The sequence below is a fragment of the Aethalodelphis obliquidens genome, unplaced genomic scaffold (genome assembly GCF_003676395.1).
Source record: "Aethalodelphis obliquidens isolate GAN/ISIS:26980383/991018 unplaced genomic scaffold, ASM367639v1 scaffold61, whole genome shotgun sequence".
NCBI classification, from domain to species: domain Eukaryota; kingdom Metazoa; phylum Chordata; class Mammalia; order Artiodactyla; family Delphinidae; genus Aethalodelphis; species Aethalodelphis obliquidens.
Window position 1 is genome coordinate 25,805 of NW_020838005.1, and position 25,273 is coordinate 51,077.

General features: G+C 39.9%; 1 protein-coding gene across 8 annotated transcripts in view; it reads right to left on the reverse strand.

The window, feature by feature from the left end:
- LOC113610180 (tumor necrosis factor receptor superfamily member 10B-like) overlaps positions 1–25,273 on the reverse strand; it is a 105,922-nt gene that overhangs the window by 20,235 nt on the left and 60,414 nt on the right. For 4 of the 8 annotated variants that reach the window (XM_027088061.1, XM_027088058.1, XM_027088063.1 and 1 more), the window contains exons 2-4: positions 19,157–19,259; positions 1,641–1,754; positions 762–873 (exon numbers count right to left, since the gene is read on the reverse strand). The exons of the other annotated variants lie outside the window; for them this stretch is intronic. In XM_027088061.1, coding sequence (XP_026943862.1) covers positions 762–873; positions 1,641–1,754; positions 19,157–19,259 — 329 coding nt within the window. The remainder of the gene's footprint in view (positions 1–761; positions 874–1,640; positions 1,755–19,156; positions 19,260–25,273) is intronic. 8 annotated transcript variants of the gene reach the window in all.

Consider the following 25,273-nt stretch of genomic DNA (forward strand, 5'->3'; position numbering starts at 1 on the left):
TGCAAGGCCTGCACTGGCCTCCCTGGGCTGCAGGGGAAGCCTATGTGAGGGGGCATCTCATCCAAGTCAAGGGTCAGAAGGGTTTGGGCACAAGCCAAGCCTCATCCTCCAGTCAAGCTTTAATACAAGGATCCTCTTGTCCTCCACCTGTTGACTCTTCCTACCAATCGCAGCCAGCACTGGAGCGTCAGAGGAGAGCAAATTACTATTGGCCCCTATGTCCCTAAATAGGAAAGATTCATTCCCTCTTATTGGGGGAATGAGGGCTGGATGTGAGGTCAGCTGAGTTGGCTCAGGGCTTTAAAGGAACCTTGAAGGAGCTACATGCTCAATCTTATTATGACTTGGCTGTGGGCACTTTTGTATTCATGGGCCCTTTCCTGCATAAAAAATATTAAAGATTCCATTTTATGACTGAATTGTTATAAAGATGAATATAAGCCCAGCTGCATTCTACTCATTTTTTCCCCTCTTGATATCTTTTTTTTAAAGAAATTAAAACTTCTGTTGACTGCATCATGGATCTAATCAGTGGCCTATTGTGTCCAATAGAAAAGCCGACCTGGCCAAAGGGAAGCGGTGCTAAGGAGGTGTGGGAAGATGCAGGGGGCAGTGCAGGGACATGCAGATGGATGGGGAGGGGCTGCTGCAGGCTCAGGAGACCCCACCAGCACAGGGACGGAAGCTTCCCTGGGGCGGAAGCGAGGCTCTGTAGTGTTTCCCTTGAACTGTTGGGAACCACCTAGGCTCCCACGTCTCACCCAGTGCTGCACTTCTGGCAGAACTCAGGTGAGTCTTCTTCATGGAAAGTTCCAGGTTTGCACTGACACTGTGTGTCCTTAGTCGCCGTGCAAGGGGTCCTCTCTTCTTCACCTGAAGACAAAGGATAAGGTTTGGGGATGTGTTTCCCTTGCGTGACCCTCGACCCTTCTTCACCAACCAAACACCCACCCACTCAGCTCTCCTCAGTTCACTGTAGCTTTGGGGGTCAAATTCTGCAGCAACACATGTGAGGCACATAAAGGACAGCCCCTGTTCACCTGTCACCAATACTCAGAGGTGTGAGAAAAGGACCGTGATTCATTATTTAATGCATTAGGACAAGGAGGGAAATCTTATAGCTCACAGGGTCAGTAGGAAGGGCCAGGTATAATCTGAGAGACCCTGGATGGAGAGGAACCCTTGGGTGACTTCCCAAAACCTAGCCCTGCTGGAGAGGTAGAGGGGCCCTAAGTTGTAAAGGCTGAGAGAGGCCAAGTCTCTGCCAGGAGCACAGAGCACAGGGCTAAGAGGGGCCTGGCCCAGGACTAGACCCACGTCAAAGCTCAAACCTAGCACTTTTCCACTTGGCCAGGCCTTTTCTTATGCTGTAACTATACATATCCCATCCCTCTCCCCCATCAAAGGACAGATTACTTTCCCACCACTTTCATCTGATGATTTAAAAGATTTACATACTATGTGGCATGCATTATAAAAATAATTTCTATTTTTTGTATTGACCTAAGACATAATCATAAAACAGGGTATGATGAAGACCAAGAAGGACTGGAATTGGAATCCAGATGTCCTGATTCCATGTTGGATACAATTCCCACCTCATCATGCCTGCACTTGTTATGGGTCCCCATGTTCTGTACCTGATTTACAGATTGTACATGGTAAGCAGGAAGGGAGCATATTCCAGTGATTAGTAAAGTCCACTCCATTTGTACAGGATATACAGTTTTCTCCACCTTCTGATACATGGTATCCTGGGAAGGGAGAGAAAATCTGGTAAATGAATCCCCACAGGATTCCCAGGGGCTGGCAGTGGTGACTGGGAGACTCCTCTTTTGGCCATCAACAGAATCCAAATGGGGAAATTCATTTTACCTGGCATCAGCCAGTTCATCAATTCTGCATCTACTATATACCCTTGACTAACAATGCAGCATAAATATATTACAAGTCAATAAAAAATTCAAATATTATAGGAGCCACGTTAAAAGAGCAGAAGGAAACAGCTCAAATTAATTTTAATAATGCATTTTAATCAATATATTCAAAATAATATCACTTAAAGATGTAATAAACATAAAACAGTCGAATATTTTACATTCATTTTTCAAAGTATGTCTTAGAATACAGGGATTATTTCTCCCTTACATCACTCACTATTCGGAGTGGCCATATTTCAAGTGCTCAGTAGTCACATGGACCTAGTGACTACTAAATTGGACAGCACCATCAGGTCCCTAGAGAGTCACAGAAGAAAGTCTTAATCCCTGTCCTCAATGAGGTCCAGGTCAGTGGAAGACACAAACAAGATCAGAAGTAATATGACAATCACAGACAAGCCTTCAGTTAAAGTTCATGCCATCCTCCAAAACAATGGAAAGAAAAATGGGTCCTGTATGTAAAGAGTCAAAGAAAGATCCAGAGAAAGTGTGGCTTTGTGCCTTGGAATACAGAGGCATTCTCCAGGCACTGAGGTGAGACCTTGCAGGAGCTGCTGCTGCCTGGGAACGTATGTCCCGAATCATACAAAAATTGTTTTTGGCTTATTTCACATAGCACAGGTTTTTGAGGTTCATCCATGTTGTAACATGTGTCAGAATTTCATTCTTTTTTCAGGCTGAATAATATTCCATTGCATGTGTATAAAACATTTAGTTTATCTATTCATGCATGAATGGACACTTGGGCTTCTTCCACTTCTTGGCTATGATGAATATTGCTATGAACATGGGTGTACTAATATCTCCTTGAGACCTCATTTTTAATTCTTTTGGATATATACCCAGTAGCAGGATTGCTGGATCATATGGTATTTCTAGTTTTTAATATTTTGAGGAGCCACCATACTGTTTTCCACAACAGATGCACAATTTTTACAATCTCACAACAGTGTACATGGATTGCAATTTTCCACCTCCTCACCAACACATTATTTTCTGTTTTGCAATAGTAACCGTCAAATTGGTATGAGGTGATAACTCACTGTGGTTTTAATTTGCATTTCTCTTATGATTAATGATGTTGAGCATCTTCCCGTATGCTTGTTGGCCATTTGTATATCATCTGTGAAGAAATGTCTAGTTAAGCCCTTTGCCCATTTTTTTTTTTTTTTTTTTTTCGGTACGCGGGCCTCTCACTGCTGCGGCCTCTCCCGTTGCGGAGCACAGGCTTGGGACGTGCAGGCTCAGCGGCCATGGCTCACGGGCCCAGCCGCTCCGCGGCATGTGGGATCCTCCCAGACCGGGGCACGAACCCGTGTCCCCTGCCTCGGCAGGCAGACTCCCAACCACTGCACCACCAGGGAAGCCCTCTTTGCCCATTTTTAAATTGGGATGTTTGTCTTTTTGTTCTTGAGTTGTAGGATTGATTTATATGTTCTAGGTATTAAACCCTTATCAGTTATTTGATTCACAAATATCTTCTCACGTTCTATTGATTGTTTCCTTTGATGCACAGTTTTAAATTTTGATGTACAGAAAGTCCCCTACATACGAACATTCAAGTTGCGAACTTTCAAAGATATGAACATGCTTTTGGATGTCCAATCACGTAAGTTAGTTCATGTGTTTGGCATACATCGTCACGTGCGTGCATCCTCTACAAGTGGTTGTGCTTTTGTGTACTTTATTGTACATACTATATAGAATACAGTAGTACAGTATCTTTATTTCAAGCCCAGGATGTCCGGAAGCAAGCATAAAAGCAGCAGTGATGTATCTGGTACTAAGAAGCGCCAAGCGATAATGACGGAAAGAAAAGTGAAAATAATTGAGAGAGTGGAGCAACAAGACGAAGAAGAAGTAACTGAAGAACTGAAGAGTTTCATGATGCAGGAAATGGCAAGGGGATTTTCCTTACTTGAGGAGGCACTGTTAGTTTTTGAGGCACAGGATCTGAACGTAGATTGGTACACAAAGGCTGCAGCAGCCGTTCAGAGTGCAATCCAGGACTACTGTGTCATCTCTGATGAGAAAAAAAAAGGGCTACTACCCAGACATCACTGGATCAGTTTTTCAAGAGGGTAGCTAGAATTAAATCTAGCAAGGAATGAGAACCTGCAGCCAAAGGCCCCAGGAATGATCTCTGCCCATCAGTGGGCTGGCACTAGCCCTGTGAACACCTGGGCCCCAGCCCTGCCCACCAGCAGGCTGACATCAGCTCTGAGACATCTTAGGCCCCTCAGCCACTCTCTCTGGGATCCAGCCACACTCATCAGTGGGCTGACACCAGCTTTGGGACACCCCAGACCCTGTAGCTAGCCATGTCAGGAACTGGTCCCACTTCTCAGCAGTTGACTCTAGCTCTGGGACCCCTGGTCCCACAACCAGCCACCCTGGGACCTTGCTCCAACCACCAGTGGGCCAGAACTAGGCCTGGAATTCCTGGGGCTCCACAGCCAGCCACCTTGTGTCCCAGCCCTGCCCACCAGTGGCGAGCAGACACCACATTAGGCAGGGACTAGCAGCCAAGTGGACTGAGGGCCAGCCATGCCTACCAGCCCACCCATAGTAGTCAGCCTGCCACAACAGAAGGGCCCACACAGCACACATGGGGGCACCCCTAGAGCATATAGCTCCAGTGATGATAGGGGAGTGTGCTGCTGGGACATAGGACATCTCCTACAAAAGGTCATTTCTCCAAGATTGGGAAATGTAACCAACGTACAAATATATAGAAATAAAAACAGTGAATTAGTAAAATGAGGTGACTGAGGAATATGTTCCAAATGAAGGACCAAGATAAAACCCCAGAATAATTAAGTGAAAATAGAGATAAGCAACCTACCCAATAAAGAGTTCAAGGTAATGATCACAAAGATGATAAAAGAACTTGGGAGAAGAGTGAATGGACACAATGAGATTTAACAAAGAGTTAGAAAATATAAAGGAGAACCAAACAGAGCTGAAGAATATAATAACTGAAATAAAAAATATATTAGAAGGAAGCAACAATAGATTAGATGATACAGAGGAATGGATCAGTGAACTGGAAGACAGAGTAGTAGAAATTACTCAAGTTGCACAAAAAAGAAAAAAGAATTTAAAAATACAGGACATTTTAAGAGACCTTGGACAACATCAAGTGTACTAAATTTGCATTATAGGGGTCTCAGAAGGAGACTAGAAAGAGGAAAAGGTACAGAGAACATACTTGAAGTCATAATAGCTGAAAATTTCCCTAACCTGGGAAAGGAAACAGACATCCTGGTTCAGGAAGCACAGAGGGTCCCAAACAGGATAAATGCAAAGAGAACCACATAAGGACACTGAAATTAAAATGGCAAAAATTAAAGATAAAGAGAGAGTATTAAAAGCAGCAAGGGAAAAGCAACAAGTTACACACAAGGGAACTCCCATAAGACTATCAACTGACTCTTCAGCAGAAACTCTGTAGGGCAGAAAGGAGTGGCACAATACATTTAAAGTGATAAAAGGGAAAAAACTACAATGAAGAAAACTCTACTTGGCAAGGCTATCATTCAGATTTGAAGGAGATATCAAAAGTTTTACAGACAAGCAAAATCTAAATGACTTCAGCACCTCCAAACCAGTTTTACAAGAAATGTTAATGGACTTCTCTCAGCATAATAGAAAAGACCACAACTAGAAACAGGAATATTTTGAAAGTAAAAAGCTAATTGATAAAGGCAAATATACAGTAAAGGTTGTAAATCCACTTATAAAACCAGTAGGAAGGCTAAAAGACAAAAGAAGTAAAATCATCTATATCCACCATAAGTAATTAAGAGATACACAAAACAAAAAGATGTAAAATATGATGTCAAAAAAAGTAAAGATTGGGGGTTGGAGAGTAAAAATACAGTTGCACTGTTGTTAAACTGTGTTCAAATTTAAGAGAGCAGCAACTTAATCATACACACACACACACACACACACACACATAGATTGCTGTATATAAGCCTCATGGTAACCATATTTCAAAAATTTGTATTAGATACACACACGAAGGGAAAGTAATCCAAACAAAACACTGAAGATAGTCATCAAATCACAGGGAAGAGAGGAAAAGAAGAACAAAGGAACAAAAAACTACAAAACAACCCCAAAACAACAAAATGTCAATGCATACATATCTATTGATAATTACTTTAAATGTAAATGGACTAAATGCTCCAATCTGCTGCTTACAAGAGACTCACTGCAGCACTAAAGACATTCACACTGAAAGTGAGGGGCTGAGAAAAGGTATTCCATGCAAATGGAAAAGAAAAGAAAGCCAGGGTAGCAATATTAATATCAGACAAAATAGGCTTTAAAACACAGACTGTTATAAGAGACAAAGAAGGACATTATATAATGATCAAAGGATCAATCCAAGAGGATGATATAACAATTATAAATATATATGCACTCAACATAGGAGCATCTAAATATATAAGGCAAATATTAACAGACACAAAAGGAGAAAATGGCAGTAACAAATTTAGTAAGGGATTTTAACACCCCACTTACATCAATGGACAGATCATCCAGACAGAAAATCAATAAGGAAACACTGACCTTAAATGATACATTAGATCCCATCTAATAGATATATATATAGAACATTCCATCCAAAAGCAACAGAATACACATTCTTTTCAAATGCAAATGGAACATTCTCCAGGATAGATCACATGCTAGGCCACAAAAGAATTCTTGGTAAATTTACAAAAATTGACATTTTATCAATCACCCTTTCCTATCACAACGCTATGAGACCAGAAATCAACTACAAGAAAAAAAACTGCAAAAAACATAAACAAGTTGAGGATAAATAATACAATACAAAGCAAGCAATGGATCACTGAAGAAATCAAAGAGGAAATTTAAAAATACCTGGAGACAAATGAAAATGAAAACAGAATGACCCAAAATGTATGGGATGCAGCAAAAGCAGTCTAAGAGGGAAGTTTATAGCAATTCAACCTCACCTCAGGAAACAAGAAAAATCTCAAATAAACAACCTAACCTTACACCTAAAGGGGCTAGAAAAAGAACAAACAAAACCCAAAGTTAGTAGAAGGAAAGAAATCATGAAGATCAGATCAGAAATAAATGTAATAGAGATTTTAAAAACAATAGAAAAAAATCAATGAAACTAAGAGCTGGTTTTTTGAAAAGATAAACAAAATTGATAAACCTTTAGCCAAACGCATTAAGAAAAAAAGAGAAAGGGCCCAAATCTATAAAATCAGGAATGAAAAAGGAAAAGGTACAACTGACACCACAGAAATACAAAAGATCACAAGAGATTACAACAAATAGTTATAGAGCAATAAAATAGAAAAACCTAAAAAAAAAGAAAAAAGAAAAAATCCTAGAAATGTCCAATCTCTCAAGACTGAATCAGGCAGAAATAGAAATTTTGAAGAGACCAATTACCCATAATGAAATTAAATCAATAATTTAAAAATTCCAACAAACAAAAGTCCAGGACCAGATAGCTTCACAGGGGAATTCTACCAAACATCTAGAGAAGAGTTAACACTCATCCTTCTCAAACTATTCCAAAAAATTGCAGAGGAAGAAATACTTCTGAACTCGTACTATGAGGCCAGCATTACCCTGATACAAAAAACAGACAAATATATGGGAAAAATTACAGTCCAATATCACTGATGAACATAGATGCAAAAATCCTTGGTAAAATATAAGTAAACTGAATCCAACAATACATTCAAAGGATCATACACCATGATCAATTGAGATTTATCCCAAGGTTGCAAAGATGGTTCAATACACGATGTAATACACCACATTAACAAACTGAAGAATAAAAACCATCTCAATAGATTCAGAAAAAGCTTTTGACAAAATTCAACCTCCATATATGATAAAAACTCTCAACAAAGTGGATATAGAGGGTACACACCTCAATATTATAAAGGCCATATATGACAAGCCCACAACTACCATCATACTCCATGGTGAAAAGCTGAAAGCATTTCCTCTAAGATCAGGAACAAGAAAAGGATGCCCACTCTTGTCCCTTTTATTCAACGTACTACTGGAAGTTCTAGCCATAGCAATCAGACAAGAAAAAGAAATAAAAGGCATCCAAATTGGAAGAGAAGAAGCAAAACTGTCACTGTTTGCCGATGACATGATATTATACATAGAAAATTCTGAAGACATCACCAAAAAACTGCTAGAGCTCATCAATGAATTCTGTAAAGTTGCAGGATACACAATTACTGTAGAGAAATCTGTTCTGTTTTTATGCACTACCAATGAACTATCAGAAATAGAAATTACGAAAACAATCCCATTTACTATTGCATCAAAAAGAATAAAATAACTAGGAATAAATCTCAGTAAGGAGGTAAATGAAATGTACTTGGAAAACTATAAGACATTGATGAAAGAAACTGAAGACAACACAAAAAGATGCAAAGATATACTATGGTCATATGTTGGAAGAATTAATATTGTTAAAATGACAACACTACCTGAGGAAATCTACAGATTCAATGCAATTCCTATCAAAACACCAGTGACATTTTCCACAGAAATAGAAAAAATAATTCTAAAATTTTTAATGAAACACAAAAGTCCCCAAATAGCCAAAAACAATTTTGATAAAGAACAAAGCTGGAGGTATCACACTCCTTGATTTCAAAATATACTACAAAGCTACAGCCATCAAAACAGTATGGTACTCGCACAAAAACAGACACATAGATCAATGAAATAGAATAGAGAGTCCAGAAATAAACCCACACTTATATATACAATTAATCTATGACAAAAGAGGCAAGAATATACAATGGGAACAAACATGCCTCTTCAATAAATGGTGTTGGGAAAACTGTAAGGCTACATATAAACTGGACTACCTTCTCACACCATATAAAAATTTAAATTCAAAATGGTTTAAAGACACTAATGTAACACCTGAAACCATAAAACCTTCAGAAGAAAACTTCAGGGGTTCACTCTTTGACATCAGTCTTAGCAATATTTTTTTGGATACATCTCCTCAGGCAAGGGAAACAAAAGCATAAACAAATGGGACTATATCAAACTAGGATATATTTTTTGATATAATATATATAAATATATATATTTTTCCTTTGGTCCCTCACTCCTCTCCTACTTGGATAACTGTGGTAATTCAAAAACTAATACATACCAATGAGTGCTTACCCCCTTGGGGGTGGTGCATGCATTTATCAGCTTAAAAGCAACCAGGTCAGCCTCCCCACTAGCCTCAGTGAGGGCAGTGCTGCCGGCTTCGGTGACTCTAGGTAACCTCGGCCCATTGCAGGCCCCATGGGGGCCATGACCCATTCAAATGTCTGCCCTATCAACTTTTGATGGTAGTAGCTGCCTGGACAATGGTGACCATGGGTGATGGAGAATCAGGGTTTGAATCCAGAGAGGGAGCCAAGGAAAGCAGCAGGCATGCAAATTACCCACTCCCAACCTGGGGAAGTAGTATCGAAAAAAGTAAAAAAAACCACAAACCCAACACGTAAGACATGATTCATCACATATAAGGGATTCTCAATAAGGTTATTAGCTGATTTCTCATTAGAAATAATGGAGGCCAGAAGGCAGTGGAGGGAAAAATACAAAGTGCTAAAGGAAAAAAAACAAAAACAAGAAACAACTTGTCAACCATGAAGTTCTATATCCAGCAGACTGCTAGCCAATTTCTGGATTTTGGACTTGCCAGCTTCCACAACTGCATGAGCAATTCTTGAAAATAAATCTCTGTCTATACATACAATCTCCATTGGATCTTTTTCTCTGGATAATTCTTACTAAAACAAATTTTTGGTACTTTGAGAGATTCTAGCAGAACAGAATCTTAAGGATGATGGGTTAGAATTGGTTCTCTAATCTGATTAGACTTAAACACACTGATGCCTTTATTTCCTATAATAAAGAGTGCATGGCCAAGGGGGAGGGGAGTGGGAGAGGGTTGGATTGGGAGTTTGGGAATAGCAGATACAAACTGGTATATATAGAATGGATAAACAATAAGGTCCTATTGTGTGGCACAGGGAGGTATATTCAATATCCGGTGATAAACCATAATGGAAAACAATATGAAAAAGAAAGTATATATATATGTATAACTGAGTCACTTGCCATACAGCTGTAATTAACACATTATAATTCAACTGTACTTCAATAAAAAATAAATTAAGAAAAAAGAGTGCACAGATAGTCCATGGATTGATGTTACAATAGAGGATATGCAAAATATCACCACTGGATCTTCTAATCAAATAAGAGACAAGGTCTCTTATAGGCACATGAAAAGATGCTCAACATTGCTAATTATTAGAGACATGCAAATCAAAACAATGAGATATCACCTCACACCAGTAAGAATGGCTATCATTTAAAAATCTACAAACAATAAATGCTGGAGAGGGTGTGGAGAAAAAGGAATCCTTCTGTACTGTTCGTGGGAATGTAAATTGGTACAGACACTATGGAGAACAGTATGGAGGTTTAAAAAAAATAAAAATAGAGCTACTGTATGATCCAGCAATCCCACTCCTGGGCACATATCTGGAGAAAAACATTGTTCAAAAGGGTACATTCACTCTAATGTTCATTGCAGCACTGTTTACAATAGCCAAGACACAAAAGCAACCTAAATGTCCATCAACACATGAATGGGTAAAGAAGATGTGGTACATATATACAATGGAGTATTACCCAGCCATGAAAAAGAACAAAATAGTGACATCTGCAGCAACGTGGATGGACCTGGAGATTATCTTACTAAGTGAAGTAAGTCAGACAGAGAAAGACAAATATCATATTATATTGATTATATGCAGAATCTTTAAAAAAAGTGATACAAATGAACTTATTACAAAACAGAAACAGACTCACAGACTTAGAAAATGAACTTACGATTACTGGGGGGAAGGGTGCAGCGGGGAGGGATAGACTGGGAATTTGGGATTGACATGTACACACTGCTATATTTAAAATAGATAACCAACAAGAACCTACTGTAAAAAAAAAAATTTAAATTCAGAAGTAAAAGTGCAATTTCTCCCCTTTACAAAGTCTTAGAGGTTAACACTATAAAGAGTTTTTGATGAATATCCTTTTTAGACCTTCTCTTTTTTTTTTTTTTTTTTGTGGTACGCGGGCCTCTCACTGTCGTGGTCTCTCCAGTTGCAGAGCACAGGCTCCGGACGCACAGGTTCAGCGGCCATGGCTCACGCGCCCAGCCACTCTGCCATATGTGGGATCTTCCCGGACCAGGGCGCAAACCCATGTCCCCTGCATCGTCAGGCGGACTCTCAACCACTGTGCCACCAGGGAAGCCCCTTTAGACCTTCTCTTATGTGTACTACCTTTATAACTAAAAAAAGGTATTAAAAATATCAATAGACATGGAATAGCTTTACTACACTTGCATTTTCATAGTTTAGTTTCACACTTTGCTTCTGTGATCCAGCTATGAAGATGGTAACTTGGAAAATTTTTTTATTATAAACTCTAATAAAATGTTAAAAGAGACAAGGTCTAGTTGACCATTTATATTTATAATACCTTTTATATCTTTATATTTTAAAGGTATATTTTATTTTACTATTTTAATAACTTTTGGAATTTCTTTTAAAAATTGTGGTAAAAATATACAGCTTTCAATTTACCATCTTCACCGGGTTTTTTTTGTTTGTTTTTTTTTTGCTGTACATGGGCCTCTCACTGTTGTGGCCTCTCCCGTTGCGGAGCACAGGCTCTGGACGCACAGGCTCAGCAGCCATGGCTCACAGGCCTAGCCACTCCGCGGCATGTGGGATCTTCCCGGACCGGGGTACGAACCCGTGTCCCCTGCATCAGCAGGCGGACTCCCAACCACTGCACCACCAGGGAAGCCCCATCTTCACCATTTTTAAGTGTACATTTCAGTAGTGTTAAGTATATTCACAGTGTATGTTGTACAACAGATCTCTAGAACTTTCATCTTACAAAATAGAAACTCTGTATCTGTTAGGACTAATTCCCTGCCCCACTCTCCCCAGCCCTTGGCAATCATCTTCCTACTTTCTGTTTCTATGATTTTGAGTACTTTAAATACTTTCTATGAGTGTAACCGTACAGTATTTGTCCTTTTGTGACTGGCTACTTGTTGTAGCATGTGACAGGATTTCCCTCCTTTCCAAGGCTGCATAATATTCGATTGTGTGTATATAACACATTTTCTTTATCCATTCAACTGTTGGTGAACATTTGGGTTGCTCTCACCTCTTGGCTATTGTGAATAATGCAGCTCATATATGAAGGAGTATGCAAATATCTATTTGAGATCCTGCTTTCAATTCTTTCGGTTATATTCCCAGAAGTGGAATTGGTGGATCATATGGTGATTCTATTTTAATCTTTCTTTAGGAGTCTTCATACTGTTTTCCATAATGACTGCATCATTTTATATTCCTACCAATAGTGCACAAGGACTCCAGTCCTTCCACATCCTCACCAACACTTGTCATTTTCTGTTCTTTTGATAGTGGCCATCCTAATGGATGTAAAGTGATATCTCATTGTGGTTTTGATTTGCATTTCTCTTATGATTAGTGAAGTTGAGCATCTTTTCATATGTTCATTAACCATTTTTTTTGCCTTCTTTGGAGAATTGTCTATCCAAGAACTTTGCCCATTTTTAAATTAGGTTATCTTTGTTGTGTTGTTGAGTGGTAAAAGTTCCTTATATACCCTGGATATTAACCCCTTATCAGATATACAACTTGCAAATATTTTCTCCCATTCAGTAGGCTGTCTTTTCACTCTTGATTGTTTCCTATGATGCACAGTTTCAGAGTTTTATGTAGTTCCATTTGTCTTTTTTTTGTTTTTGTTGCTGATTCCTTTGAACATTGTTATAAAACTAATGAACAAAGTGAGATTGGCTGCCTGCTTTTAATTTTGCTGGACACAATGGGGGTAGAAAACAATAAGCTCAAGGATTTTAATTCCCAGCTTAAGCACTGCATAAATGACATGAGAGCTTCTATGTCTGCCCTGAAAGAGACACTTATTTCCTGTAGCTGCAGAGGTGAGTGTGCTGAAAACCAAACCCCGTATCTAGTGGCTGAATCACAATACAAATTGTTCAGTACACGCCAGAAGAGCTGCTTGATTTTTCCAATTTAAATAGAATCTCGGGAATATGTGTGGGATGGATATTAAGGTTGTGAAATAATGGTAGAAAGAACATAAAGTTGGATTAGGCCACATTTATTGATATGGGTCAACTAATGTTGCAATTTGGGAGTTACAAAGGGCTCTAATTGTTTGTTTCTTCAGTTTGTTGGCTGGCTGAAACATTGACTAAAAAGTAGCTCACGGTAAATGAAGTTGAAATGCCAGACCTGCCTTGGTATACTACAGAGGAAGGGAAAGACTCAAAGAGATTGGAATGTTAGAGTGGGTTTGACATTTAAGACCTGCTCACACACTCTGGGATGTTCCAGAGGATACATCTTTCACTAGTACTCTGGGAAATAAATTTGTGAAGGGTCCCTAGCATCCTTGAAGAGCTCTGTGATTGCTCTTCTCTGTAGACCAGAAAGTACTGTGGGAACTGCGGCTACTGAACTGGGAAATCTAAATGTAATGAGGGTAATTGGATCCCAGGGTGGCAGGGGCCAAGTGGTGGCACTCAGTGGCCAAACGTAAGCTGGGTGTGGTTATTAAATGGACAGCAGTCAAAGTAGTGCTCAGAATAGTCTTACTTGCAGAAACCTATGACATTGGTGGGTTGATCATGGCATTCCTAGAACTGAAATACATAGAAAAGTCTACTAAATTTGTACAAGATATGTATAAGTAGAAAAATTCTAGGTCAAGTGATCAAAAGTCTAACTTGAATCATAAAAACAGAGTCATGTCCCCTCAATCAATTCCCATCCTGTTTACAGACCTAGAACTCTTCAAATGAAGGAGAATCTGGGTACCCTTGAGGAAAAACCCTGGTATACTGCCAAAAGTTTATATTGTTAATCTTTCTCTGAGCTTTCCCCAAAGGGACCTACAGCCTTTTACCAGACTGACTGTGCTTTGGGGAAAAGGAAATAATCAGACCTTTCAGAGATCACTGGACATTGGCTCTGAACTGACACCAATTCCAGAAGACCCAAAACATCACTATGGTCCACATGTCAGAATAGGGGCTTATGAAGGTCTGGTGAACAATGGAGTTTTAGTTCAGGTCCATCTCACAGTGGGTCCAGTGGGCCCCCAAATACATCCTGCCATGATTTCTCCAGTTCTGAAATGCATAATTGGAAGAGACATACTCAGCAACTGGCAGAATCCCCATATTAATGTTTCCTGAGATGTAGAATGAGGGCTATTAGGTGGGAAAGACCAAGCGCAAGCCACTAGAACTGCCTCTACCTAGAAAAATAGTAAACCAAAAGCAATACTGCATTTCTGGAGAGACTGCAGAAATCAGTGCCACCATCCAGGACTTGAAGGGTGCATCCCCATGCATTTTGTCTGTCTGGCCCGTGCAGAAGACAGATGGATCTTGGAGAATGACAGTGGATTATTGTAAGTTTAACCATTGCAACTGCAGCACCAGATGTGGTTTCACTGCAAAAGCAAATTAACACATCCTCTGGTACCTGGTATGCAGCCGTTGATCTGACAAATGCTTTTTTCTTCATATTTGTTAGTAAAGACCACCAACCAGCAAGTCGAGCAATATACCTACACTGTCCTGCCTCAGAGGTACATCAGCCCTCCAGTCCTGTGTCATAACATAATTCACAAGGTCTTGATGTCCTTTCCCTTATACACAACATCACACTGGTTCATTACATTGATAATGTTATGCTGATTGGATCTAGTGAGCAAGGAGTAGTAAGTACTCTGGTAAGATGTTTGTATATTAAAGAGTGGGAAAGAAATCCAACAAAAATTCAGGGGCCTTCTGCCTCATTGAAATGTCTAGGGGTCCAGTGGTGTGGGGCATGTTGAGATATCCTTTCCAAGGTAAAGGATAGGCTGTTCCCTCTGGCTCCCCCTACAACCGAGAAAGAGGTACAACATTTAATGGGCCTCTTTCAGTTTTAGAGGCAACATATTCCTCATTTTGATGTGTTATTCCAGCCTATTACTGAGTGACCCAAAAAGCTGCTAATTTTGAGCGGTGCCCAGAACAAGAGAATGCTGTGCAGGTTGATTACACTGGACCACTTCCATCATGAAAAGGGGCATCATTTTGTTCTTACTGGAATAGACACTCTGAAGACGAATCTACCTTTCCTACATGCAATGCTTCTTTCAAAAGTACCATCCATGGACTTACAGAATACCTATCCACCACTGTGGTATGCCTCACACCATCGATCTGACCAAGGAACTCACGTGACAGTAAGTGAAGTGCAGCAATGAGCCCATGCTCAAGGAATTCCCTGGTCTTATGCTCTCCACCATCTTGAATCATCTGGCTTGATAGAATGGTGGAATGACCTTTCAAAGACTCAGTTACAATGCCATCTAGATGGCAATACCTAGTAAGATTGGGACAAGGTTTTCCATAAGGCCATATATGCTCTGAATCAGCATCCAATGTGTAATATTTTCTTCCATGGCCAGCATTCATGGATCCAGGAACCAAGGAGTGGAAATGGGAGTGTTACTACTCACTATTACCGCTAACTATACAGTAGCCAAAATTTTGCTTCTTGTTCCCATGACTTTATGCTCTACTGGCCTAGAGGTTTAGTTCTAAAGGGAGGAATGCTTCCACCAGAAGACACAACGATGATTCAATTGAACTGGCAGTTAAGAATGCCACCCAGCCACGTAGGGCTCTTCATGTCTCTGAATTAGCAGGCAAAGAAGTTACTGTACTGACCCTGACTGCCAAGGGGAAATTGAACTTCTGCTACACAATGAAGGTAAGGAAGATCGTGTCTAGAATCCAAAAGATCCCTTAGGGTGTTTCTTAGAATTACCGTGCATTGTGATTAAAGTCAATGGAAATCTATAACAATTCGATTCAGGCAGGACTAATGGCTTAGACCCCTCAGGAATGAAGGCTTGTCTCACTCTAATATGCACAGCATATATGCATATGATCAGCTAAGATGCTTGCTGAGGGCAGGGAAAATGGAATGGGTAGCAGAAGATGGTTTAAATACCAGCTACGACTGCATGACCAGTTACGGAAACAAGGGTTGTAATTGTTATAAATGTCTTCTTTACTATGTTATGCTTGTGCTTTTGTATTTATATATGTTAAGCAAATATCTTTGCTTTCTTCCCTCTCTTATCCCCTTATCATATAAGATATATTGACTTTATATCATAGTATTTAAGTATTGTTAACTTACATCATAGTATTTAAGTTATGAGATAACATGGAGAAGAGTATAAGTCACCCAAGGACATTGCATCCTCTTCTAAAGAAAATATAGGTGTGTTTTCAGATGTATGCAGCAGTGTTGGATCATGTTAGAACTATGACCTTGTTATTGTCTTTATTTGAAGATTGAGTATGGTCAAAAAGATTTTAAATCTTAAAAATTTTTCTATTTGTTTTCCAGAGAAATAGAACCAATAGAGAGAAATGGAGTGTGTATGTGTGTGTGCTCGTGTGTGTATAGAAAGAAAAAGATATTTTAAGGAACTGGTTCACACAGAGTAGGCAGACAGGGAAGAGTTGCAGTTTGATTCTGAAGGCAGTCTACTGGCAGAATTCCCTCTTTCTCCAGAAAGGTGAATCTTTTTCTATTAAGACTTTCAACAGGTTGGATGAAGCTCACGCACATTAAGGAGGGTAATATGCTTCACTCAAAGTCTACTGATTTAAATGGTATCATATCTAGAGGGAAGAGATATGGGAACATATGTATATGTATAACTGATTCACTTTGTTATAAAGCAGAAACTGACACACCATTGTAAACCAATTATACTCCAATAAAGACGTAAAAAAAAAAAATTACCTTCACAGAAACATTAGAACATTATCTGGGTACCGTGACCTAAATAAGTTGACACATCAAATTAACCATCACAAGGCCACCCCTTGTCAACTTGACACCCATACACATCTCCAGAAGATCCCTGTTAATGGGCGCACAAGGTACAAAGATGTGATCTCTGACGACAATATATAAGGGGAGAGATGGAGATGTATAGGAACACAGTGTTTGGATTCCATTGAAATGTTGTCAGAATTATAAAAACTAGAATTTTATCAGTTTAAGATGGTAATTGTAATCTCCATGGTAACCACTAAGAAAATGGCTAAAAAATACACAGAAAAGGAAAAAAGGGAATTGAAATAGTACTAAAAAAAATCAATCAAATTTTTAAAAAGGCAGTAATGGAGAAATTAAGGAACAAAATACATAAGACATAAAGAAATTAAATACCTAAGACCAGAAGTAAGTTTTACCTTATCAGTAATAGTGTTAAATGTAAATAATTTAAACTCTCCAATTAAAAGGTAGAGATGGTCAGACTGGGGAAAGAAAAACCAAAACCATAATTCTTCTACATGTTGTCTGTGAGTTCCCTGATTTATTTTTATCAATATTGAATATACTCTAGGGCTTCCCTGGTGGCACAGTGGTTGAGAGTCCGCCTGCCGATGCAGGGGACACGGTTTCGTGCCCCGGTCCGGGAAGATCCCACATGCCGCGGAGCGGCTGGGCCCGTGAGCCATGGCCGCTGAGCCTGCGCGTCCGGAGCCTGTGCTCCGCAGCGGGAGAGGCCACAGCAGTGGGAGGCCCGCGTACCACAAAAAAAAAAAAAAAGAATATACTCTAAAAACCCTACCTTACAGAAAACTTAATAATGTATTATCATGATAACAATTTATATCAATGATAAAAATGTGATTATTTAATAATGGTGCTGGGGCAACTAAGAAGACTACTGGAAAACAATGAAATGTCTTTCTTACTCTCTTCTTATAAGAAAATAAAATCTGGGTGAATCAATGACTTAATTATAAAATAGAAAATAACAAAACTACTGCAAATATATATGAGAAATTTCTCTTACAATTTTATAAAGAGAAAGAATTATCTCAGTATATCCCTCATCCTTCCTAATCTGCTCTGTTCACCACCATATTAAAGCCCACCCATCTTGACCCCGGACCACAGCAACAGGTGCTGGAAGCCCTTGTGCATTTACAGTTTCGTTTTTGTGTTTGTTTGGGGCTAAGCTCTTCCCTGTCCACATCCTGACACTTTGACAAGCCCACACTGAACATCAAATGGAAAGGCACAAGAGTCTTTCTTATGATGCTCATGGAAATGCACAGTCTTAAAGGGTTTTTAAGCACCCCTCAGTACTACTCTTGCCAGCTCCGGAAGCCCTTGTGCAGAAAATCAACTTCTAACTCACTTTCCTTCCTGGGGTAAAGGAAACACGTGCAAAGCAAAAACCCCAGTCAACCACCCTGCCAGGCATGGTTTCTGCTGTTTTCCTGTGGCTCATAGAACCACATGGAACAGACATCACACCAGGTAGAAGAACCAGGGGTGCACTTCACAGACATGCCCTGGAAGGCTCTCCACCTGTTTCTGGTCTTGCCCCCTTTCAATCCAAGAGTGTGCTCTTATCGCATTGGTCCTCTGCCTAAAACAAACCTGATTCCTTCAGTCTTTCGCTTAAAACTTTTTGGAGTTGTCCCTCACTAACAAAATAAAACCCATGCTCCCTCCACGGTGTCCAGGACCCTGTGTGATCTCCTCCCACCTGTCCTGTTGACCTCTCCACCCTCCACTCACCCCAGCTGCCCCCTAGCTTTGCTAAAACAAGCCCAGCCCTGCCCCTTGGGGTGACAGTTCCCGGGGGCCCCCTCAGGAGCACTCTACCTGGCTCTCTGCACCAAAGTCACCAACCCCAGGAGGCCTTACCAACACCATCTCTGTCCCACCCATCACTCAATTATCCTCACAGTTCCTAGCTCATCTCTCTGACTGTCACGTTTGTCCATCTGTCTGGGTGTCATCCTAGGAGGAGTGTTCCAGGAGGGCGGGGGCCTCACGTCCTCCACTAGCACAGCGCCTGGCACACGGAAGACTTCCAGTAAATGCCTGTGGAATAAGAACCAGGAACTGCAGGAATCAGAAGACCAGAAGGACATGAAGATAAGGCAGACAAGGGTCAGGTAAGGGTTGGAGATCAGTCGTAGAATTTACCTGGGGGACACAACTCCCAGAAGCTGCGCCTCCATCCCTGTGGGGCAGCTAATTGTTGGTGAACTCCATCCTTCCCTGTGGGCATGATTGAGGCAGCTGTGACCTATAGGGACAAAACAGGGACAGGCATGAGTGGCTTCCAGACTCTCACCCCTCCCAGAATCCATTCCACAATCCTTTCACCTCACCTCCAAAACTAAGCAGAACTTACACCTTTCTCCCAGCTCCAAAGTCTTAAATATTCTTCAGTATTTATGTTTGAACTTTCATGATTTGGGGCTAGCCAAGTAACATACCCTTGAAAAACTCTCCTTTATCCTTTTCTCTTATAGAAGAAAACGTGTTTATTCTAGAAAATAGGAGGAGGTAAAATTTTTATAAGGATACAAAAACTATATATGATCCCCTCATCTTAGAAATAGCATCCATTAATGTTTTGTCTCATTTAGTTCCACTATTTCACCATATGTGTGAATATTCTCTTTCTTTTACATACACACACACATTTACGAATGAGGGTTATATAATATGCAAACTTAAAAATATCAGGATACAGAGTCAAACATTAAATAATTTTTTGTTCACCAAATATTGATTAAATGATGAATTTCTGGTTTAAAAAGGTGCCTCAGACATCTAGACCAATAGAATAGAACAGATAGCCCAGAAATAGACTGTTGCATATATGGTCAAATGACTTGACAAGGAGTACCAAAATCATTTAATGGAGAAAGGACAATCTTGGGGAAACTGGATATCCATATGCAAAAATATGAACTTGGACCCTTACTTAACACCGTATACAAAAATTAACTCAAAATGGATCACAGATAGAAACATAAGAGTTAAAGCTATAAAACACTTAGGAGAAAACATAGGGGCAGTTCTTCATGAACTGGAATTTGGAAATGACTTCTTGGATATGACACCAAAAGCACAGGCAACATGAAAAAAATAGATAAATTGTGCTAACATCAAAATTTTAAACTTCTGTGCATCAAAAAAAACACAATTAACAGAGTGAAAGGGCAACGCACAGAATGGGAGAAATGTTTGCAAATCATATATCTGATAAGGGGTTAATATCCAGAATATATAAAGAACTCCTACAACACAACAACAATAATAATAATAAACAACCATTTTAAAATAAGTAAAAGATTTGAATAGATGTTTTTTCCAGAGAAGATGTACAAATGGCCAATAAGCACATGAAAAGATGCTCAACATAACGCATCATTAGGGAAATGCAAATCAAAACCACAATGAGGTACCACTGCACATCCATTAGGATGGCCACTATTAAAAAAAGAAAGAAAAAAAGAAACCCATAAACTACAAGTGTTGGCAAAGATGTGGAGAAATTGGAAGTCTTGTGCACTGTTGGTGGGAATGTAAAATGATGCAGCCCCTATGGAAAACAGTTTCCATAAAATTTGGGGGTTTCTCAAAAAACTAAAAATAAAATTACTATATGATCTAGCAATGTCATCTCTGGGTATATATCCAAAAGAATTGAAAGCAAGGTCTCAAAGGGTTATTTGTACACCCATGTTCATAGCACCATTATTCACAATAGCCAAAAGATGGAAGTAACCCAAATGTCCATCAGTGGATGAATGGATAAACAATGTGGTATATACATAAAATGGAATATTATTCACCTTAAAAAAGAAGGAAATTCTGGCACATGCTACAACACGGATGAACCTGAGGACACTATCCTAAGTGAAATAAGCCAATCACCAAAATACCATATGATTCCGTTTACATGAGGTCCCTAGAGTAGTCAAATTCATGGAGAAAGTAGAATGGCCATTGCCGGGGTCTGGGTAGAGGGGAGAATTTGGATGTTGTTGTTTAATGAGTAGAGAGTTTCAGTTTTGCAAAATGAAAATAGCTCTAGAGATTGGTTGCACAACAATGAGAATATAGTTAATGCTAGTGAACTATACACTGAAAAATGGTTAAGATGGTGAATTTTATGCGATGTATACTTTACCACAATTTTAAAAAAAAATTTAAGGTGCCTGACAAGCTGTCCCTAATGGAACCTGTCCAGGATCTATTAAATACCAGAGAGTCACAGAAAAGTGACAATTTGTGTCACAATCTCTGAGCTATAAATGACATAAGAGCAATTGGAGAAATTTGAATGAGGTCCGCGAATTAGATGGTAATGTGTCGATGTTAATGTTCTGATTTGAAGGTTGTATTGTGGCTATGAGGGAGAATGTTCCTGTTTGTAGGGAGTACACACCAAAGTGTTCAGGAATGATATTCATCATGTTAGCATCTAGTTTTCAGATGGTCAGGATAAAGGGTTTTGTACAATATATGCAAATTTTCTGTAATTTTGAGTGTTTTAATAAATTAAGAAAATATGTCAGAATAAAAATACAGCACCCTCCCTAGGACACAAAGGAGGTGAGCCTAGGGTTGGCCTCAGCATCCTGCCTAAGGACAGTTTCCAGGCTGAAGCTCAGGAAGGGACCCGACAGAGACCCCGTGGCCTCTTAAGGGAGTGAGAGGAGTTCCAGGAGGCTGAATGCAGGGCGAGAACTGGAGAAGAAAAGCTGCCCAGAGAGAGCTCTGGAGACGTGCAGAGGGGCCCATCCAGTGTGTGGGTGAGTGCTCATCTGTGCACGCGCGGGAGGGACCCACCCCCGGCTGAGAAGAGACCGCTGGAAACCAGCAGGCTGACAAGGATCGAGACTCGCCCGGGGCTGGCACTGTTGATGCTGCCATTAACCAGAGTGGACAGACTGCATAATAGGGGTGCTGCCTAGATATCAGTGGTTAACTACTATGTCCTTTGTAGTTAATGAATTTAATGCCCAAATAAGGCAAGTGTAGCCCAGGCATCGAACTTAAAAGCAAATATTGGAAGATCGAACTGATATTCAATTTTCTTTACTATGACTGGAACAATATCCAGCCCTCTTTAAAAGAACACAACAAAAATGAATACCTAAGAAAACAAAATTCACAATCTGTATCACTTAATAAAAAGTGACAGAGCAGGAAGCAGGAAAACATCAGAATAAGTAGGAAAAATTCAATCAATAGAAATTGTAGAAAGTGACAGAGACCATTGAATTAATCCACAAAGACTATAAAACAGCTATTTGAATCTTATACTCAGGGACATAAAAGAATAAAATGAACACAATCAGGAGAGAGATGGATGACATATAAAAGACAAACAAACAAACAAGAACCAAATGGAACTTCTAGAAATTTAAAAAGTAACCATATCTGTAATGACAGATATAGTGATCGGGATTGGAACAACTAGATGTCCACATGCAAAAAACAAATCTAGATACAGACCTCAGGAAGGAAAGAATACCTGCCATCTAGCAGCCTTCACCTGCGGCCACCTGTGGCCTGAGGAAGCTCAGGATGTGAAAACCCTGAGGAAACTCAGGATTTGAAAACACAGGATTCTGGCCCCAGATAGGTTAGGTGCATACTAAAGGAATGATTTCCGTGAGACCTGACTCTTGCATCTTCCCATACATAGAAAGGTGCTAAATTCCTTAACTTGGGATATCTGGGTTTTCTTTCATTAACAGTAATCTTTTGATGTTCCCAACTACCTGCCCTTTGTTGCAAACTCCTATATATCCTAGCTTCCCCTTCGCCTCCTCCGAGCAGTTCTCTCAGGGTTACTTGAGATGCTGCCTCCTGGGCTTGAAGTCCTAAAAATTCCCACCGAGGGACTTCCCTGGCGGTCCAGTGGTTAAGACTCCATGCTTCCAATGCAGGGGGCGTGGGTTTGATACCTGGTCAGGGAACTAAGATCCCACATGCCATGCGGCATGGCCAAAACCAAATAAATAAATTAAATTAAATAAAAATTCCCGCTGAATAAAACATAACTCTCAACTTTCAGGTTGTGATTTTTTTTTTTCTTTTTCGTACGTGGGCCTCTCACTGTTATGGCCTCTCCCGTTGCGGAGCACAGTCTCCGGACACGCAGGCTTAGCGGCCATGGCTCACGGGCCCAGCCGCTCCGCGGCATGTGGGATCCTCCCAGACCGGGGCACGAACCCGTGTCCCCTGCATCGGCAGGCAGACTCTCAACCACTGTGCCACCAGGGAAGCCCCTGGAAGTCAGATTTTTAACCACTGGACCACCAGGGAAGTCCCTGGTGATGACTTTCTAGATACAACTACCAAAGGCATGATCCATGAAAGAAATAACCGATAAACTGGATTTCATTAAAGTTAAATTCTGCTTTGAAAAAAACAATATCAAAAGAATGAGAAGTCAAGTAACAGACTGGGAGAAAGTATTTGCAAAAGATACATCTAAAAAGGACTGTTTTCCAGGGGCTTCCCTGGTGGCGCAGTGGTTGAGAGTCCACCTGCCGATGCAGGGGACACAGGTTCGTGCCCCGGTCCGGGAAGATCCCACGTGCCGCAGAGCGACTAGGCCCGTGAGCCATGGCTGCTGAGCCTGCGCGCCCGGAGCCTGTGCTCCGCAACGGGAGAGACCACAACAGTGAGAGGCCCACATACTGCACAAAAAACAAAATTAAAATTAAAAATAAATAAATAAATAAATAAAAAGGACTGTTTTCCAAAATATACAAAGAACTTAAAAAAAACTCAACAATAAGAAAACGAACAACTCTGTTAAAAAATGGACAAAAGACCTTAACAGATACCTCACCAAAGAATATACAGATGGCCAATAAGCATACAAAAAGTTGATCCACATCATATGTCATCACGGAAATACAAAGTAAAACACTAATGAGATGCTGTACACACCTATAAGAATGGCCAAAACCTGGACACTGACAACACCAAATGCTGATGAAGAGGTGGAGCAACAGGAACTCTCAATTACTGCTGGTAAAAATGCAAATGGAAGAGCCACTTTGAAGATAGTTTTGTGGTTTCTTGCAAAACCAAACATACTCTTACCATATAATCCAGCAATTGTGCTCCTTTGTATTTACCCAAATGACTTGAAAATGTATGGCCACACAAAAACGTGAACACAGATGTTTATAGCAGCTTTTTTCACAATTGCCCAAACTTGGAAACAACCAAGATTTCCTTCAGTAGGTGGATCGATAAATAAACTGTGGTACATCCAGACAATGGAATGTTATTCAGGCCAGAAAAGAAATAAGCTCTCAAGCCATGAAAAGACATGGAGGAACCTCAAATGCATATCACTAAGTGAAAGAAGCCAATCTGAAAAAGCTACATACTGTATGAATCCAATGACATGACATTCTGGAAAAGGCAAAACTATGGAGACAGTAAAAAGATCAATGGTTTCCAGCAGTTGGGGGCCAGGGAGGAATGAATAGGCAAAGCACAGAGGATTTTTAGGGCAGTGAAAATACTCTGTATGATACCATAACAATAGTATACATTTGTCCAAGCTCATAGAACTTACAGCGCCAAGAGTGAACCATAATATAAATTATAAATTTATATTTATATTTATAAATTTATATTTATAAATTTATAATTTATATTTATAAATTTATATTTATAAATTTATATTTATATTTATAAATATAAATTTATATTTATAAATTTATATTTATAAATTTATGGTTTATATAAATATAAACCATAATATAATATAAATTATGAACTTTGGGTGATTAGAATGTGTCAGTGTCGGTTCACCGGTTATAACACATGTACCACTCTGGTGGGTATGTTGATAATGGAGGAGACCATGTATGTGTCGGGACAGGGGGTATACGGGGAATCTATGTACCTTCCTTCAATTTTATTTTGACTCTAAAACTGCTCTAAAAGAATAAAGTCTTAAAAACAAAACAAACAAACAGCATGATAATACACACACACACACACAAAGGAAAAAAATGTACTGGATGGGGTTAACAGCAGATTAGGATGTGTAGAAAATCAGTGAACTTGGAGAGAAAGCAATAGAAACTATTCAAAATGAGAGAGAAATAAAACAGATCCGAAGTTGAGAGCATTTGGGCTCACCAGGCCCAAGGCCCTGCCTGCACTGCCATCCCGACACCACCTGACGTTGGGCTCCTCTAAGTTCCTCCATGACCCTCCCAGCACAGCACTCCACCCTGTGCTTCAGAAGCTCCTGCCCCACCC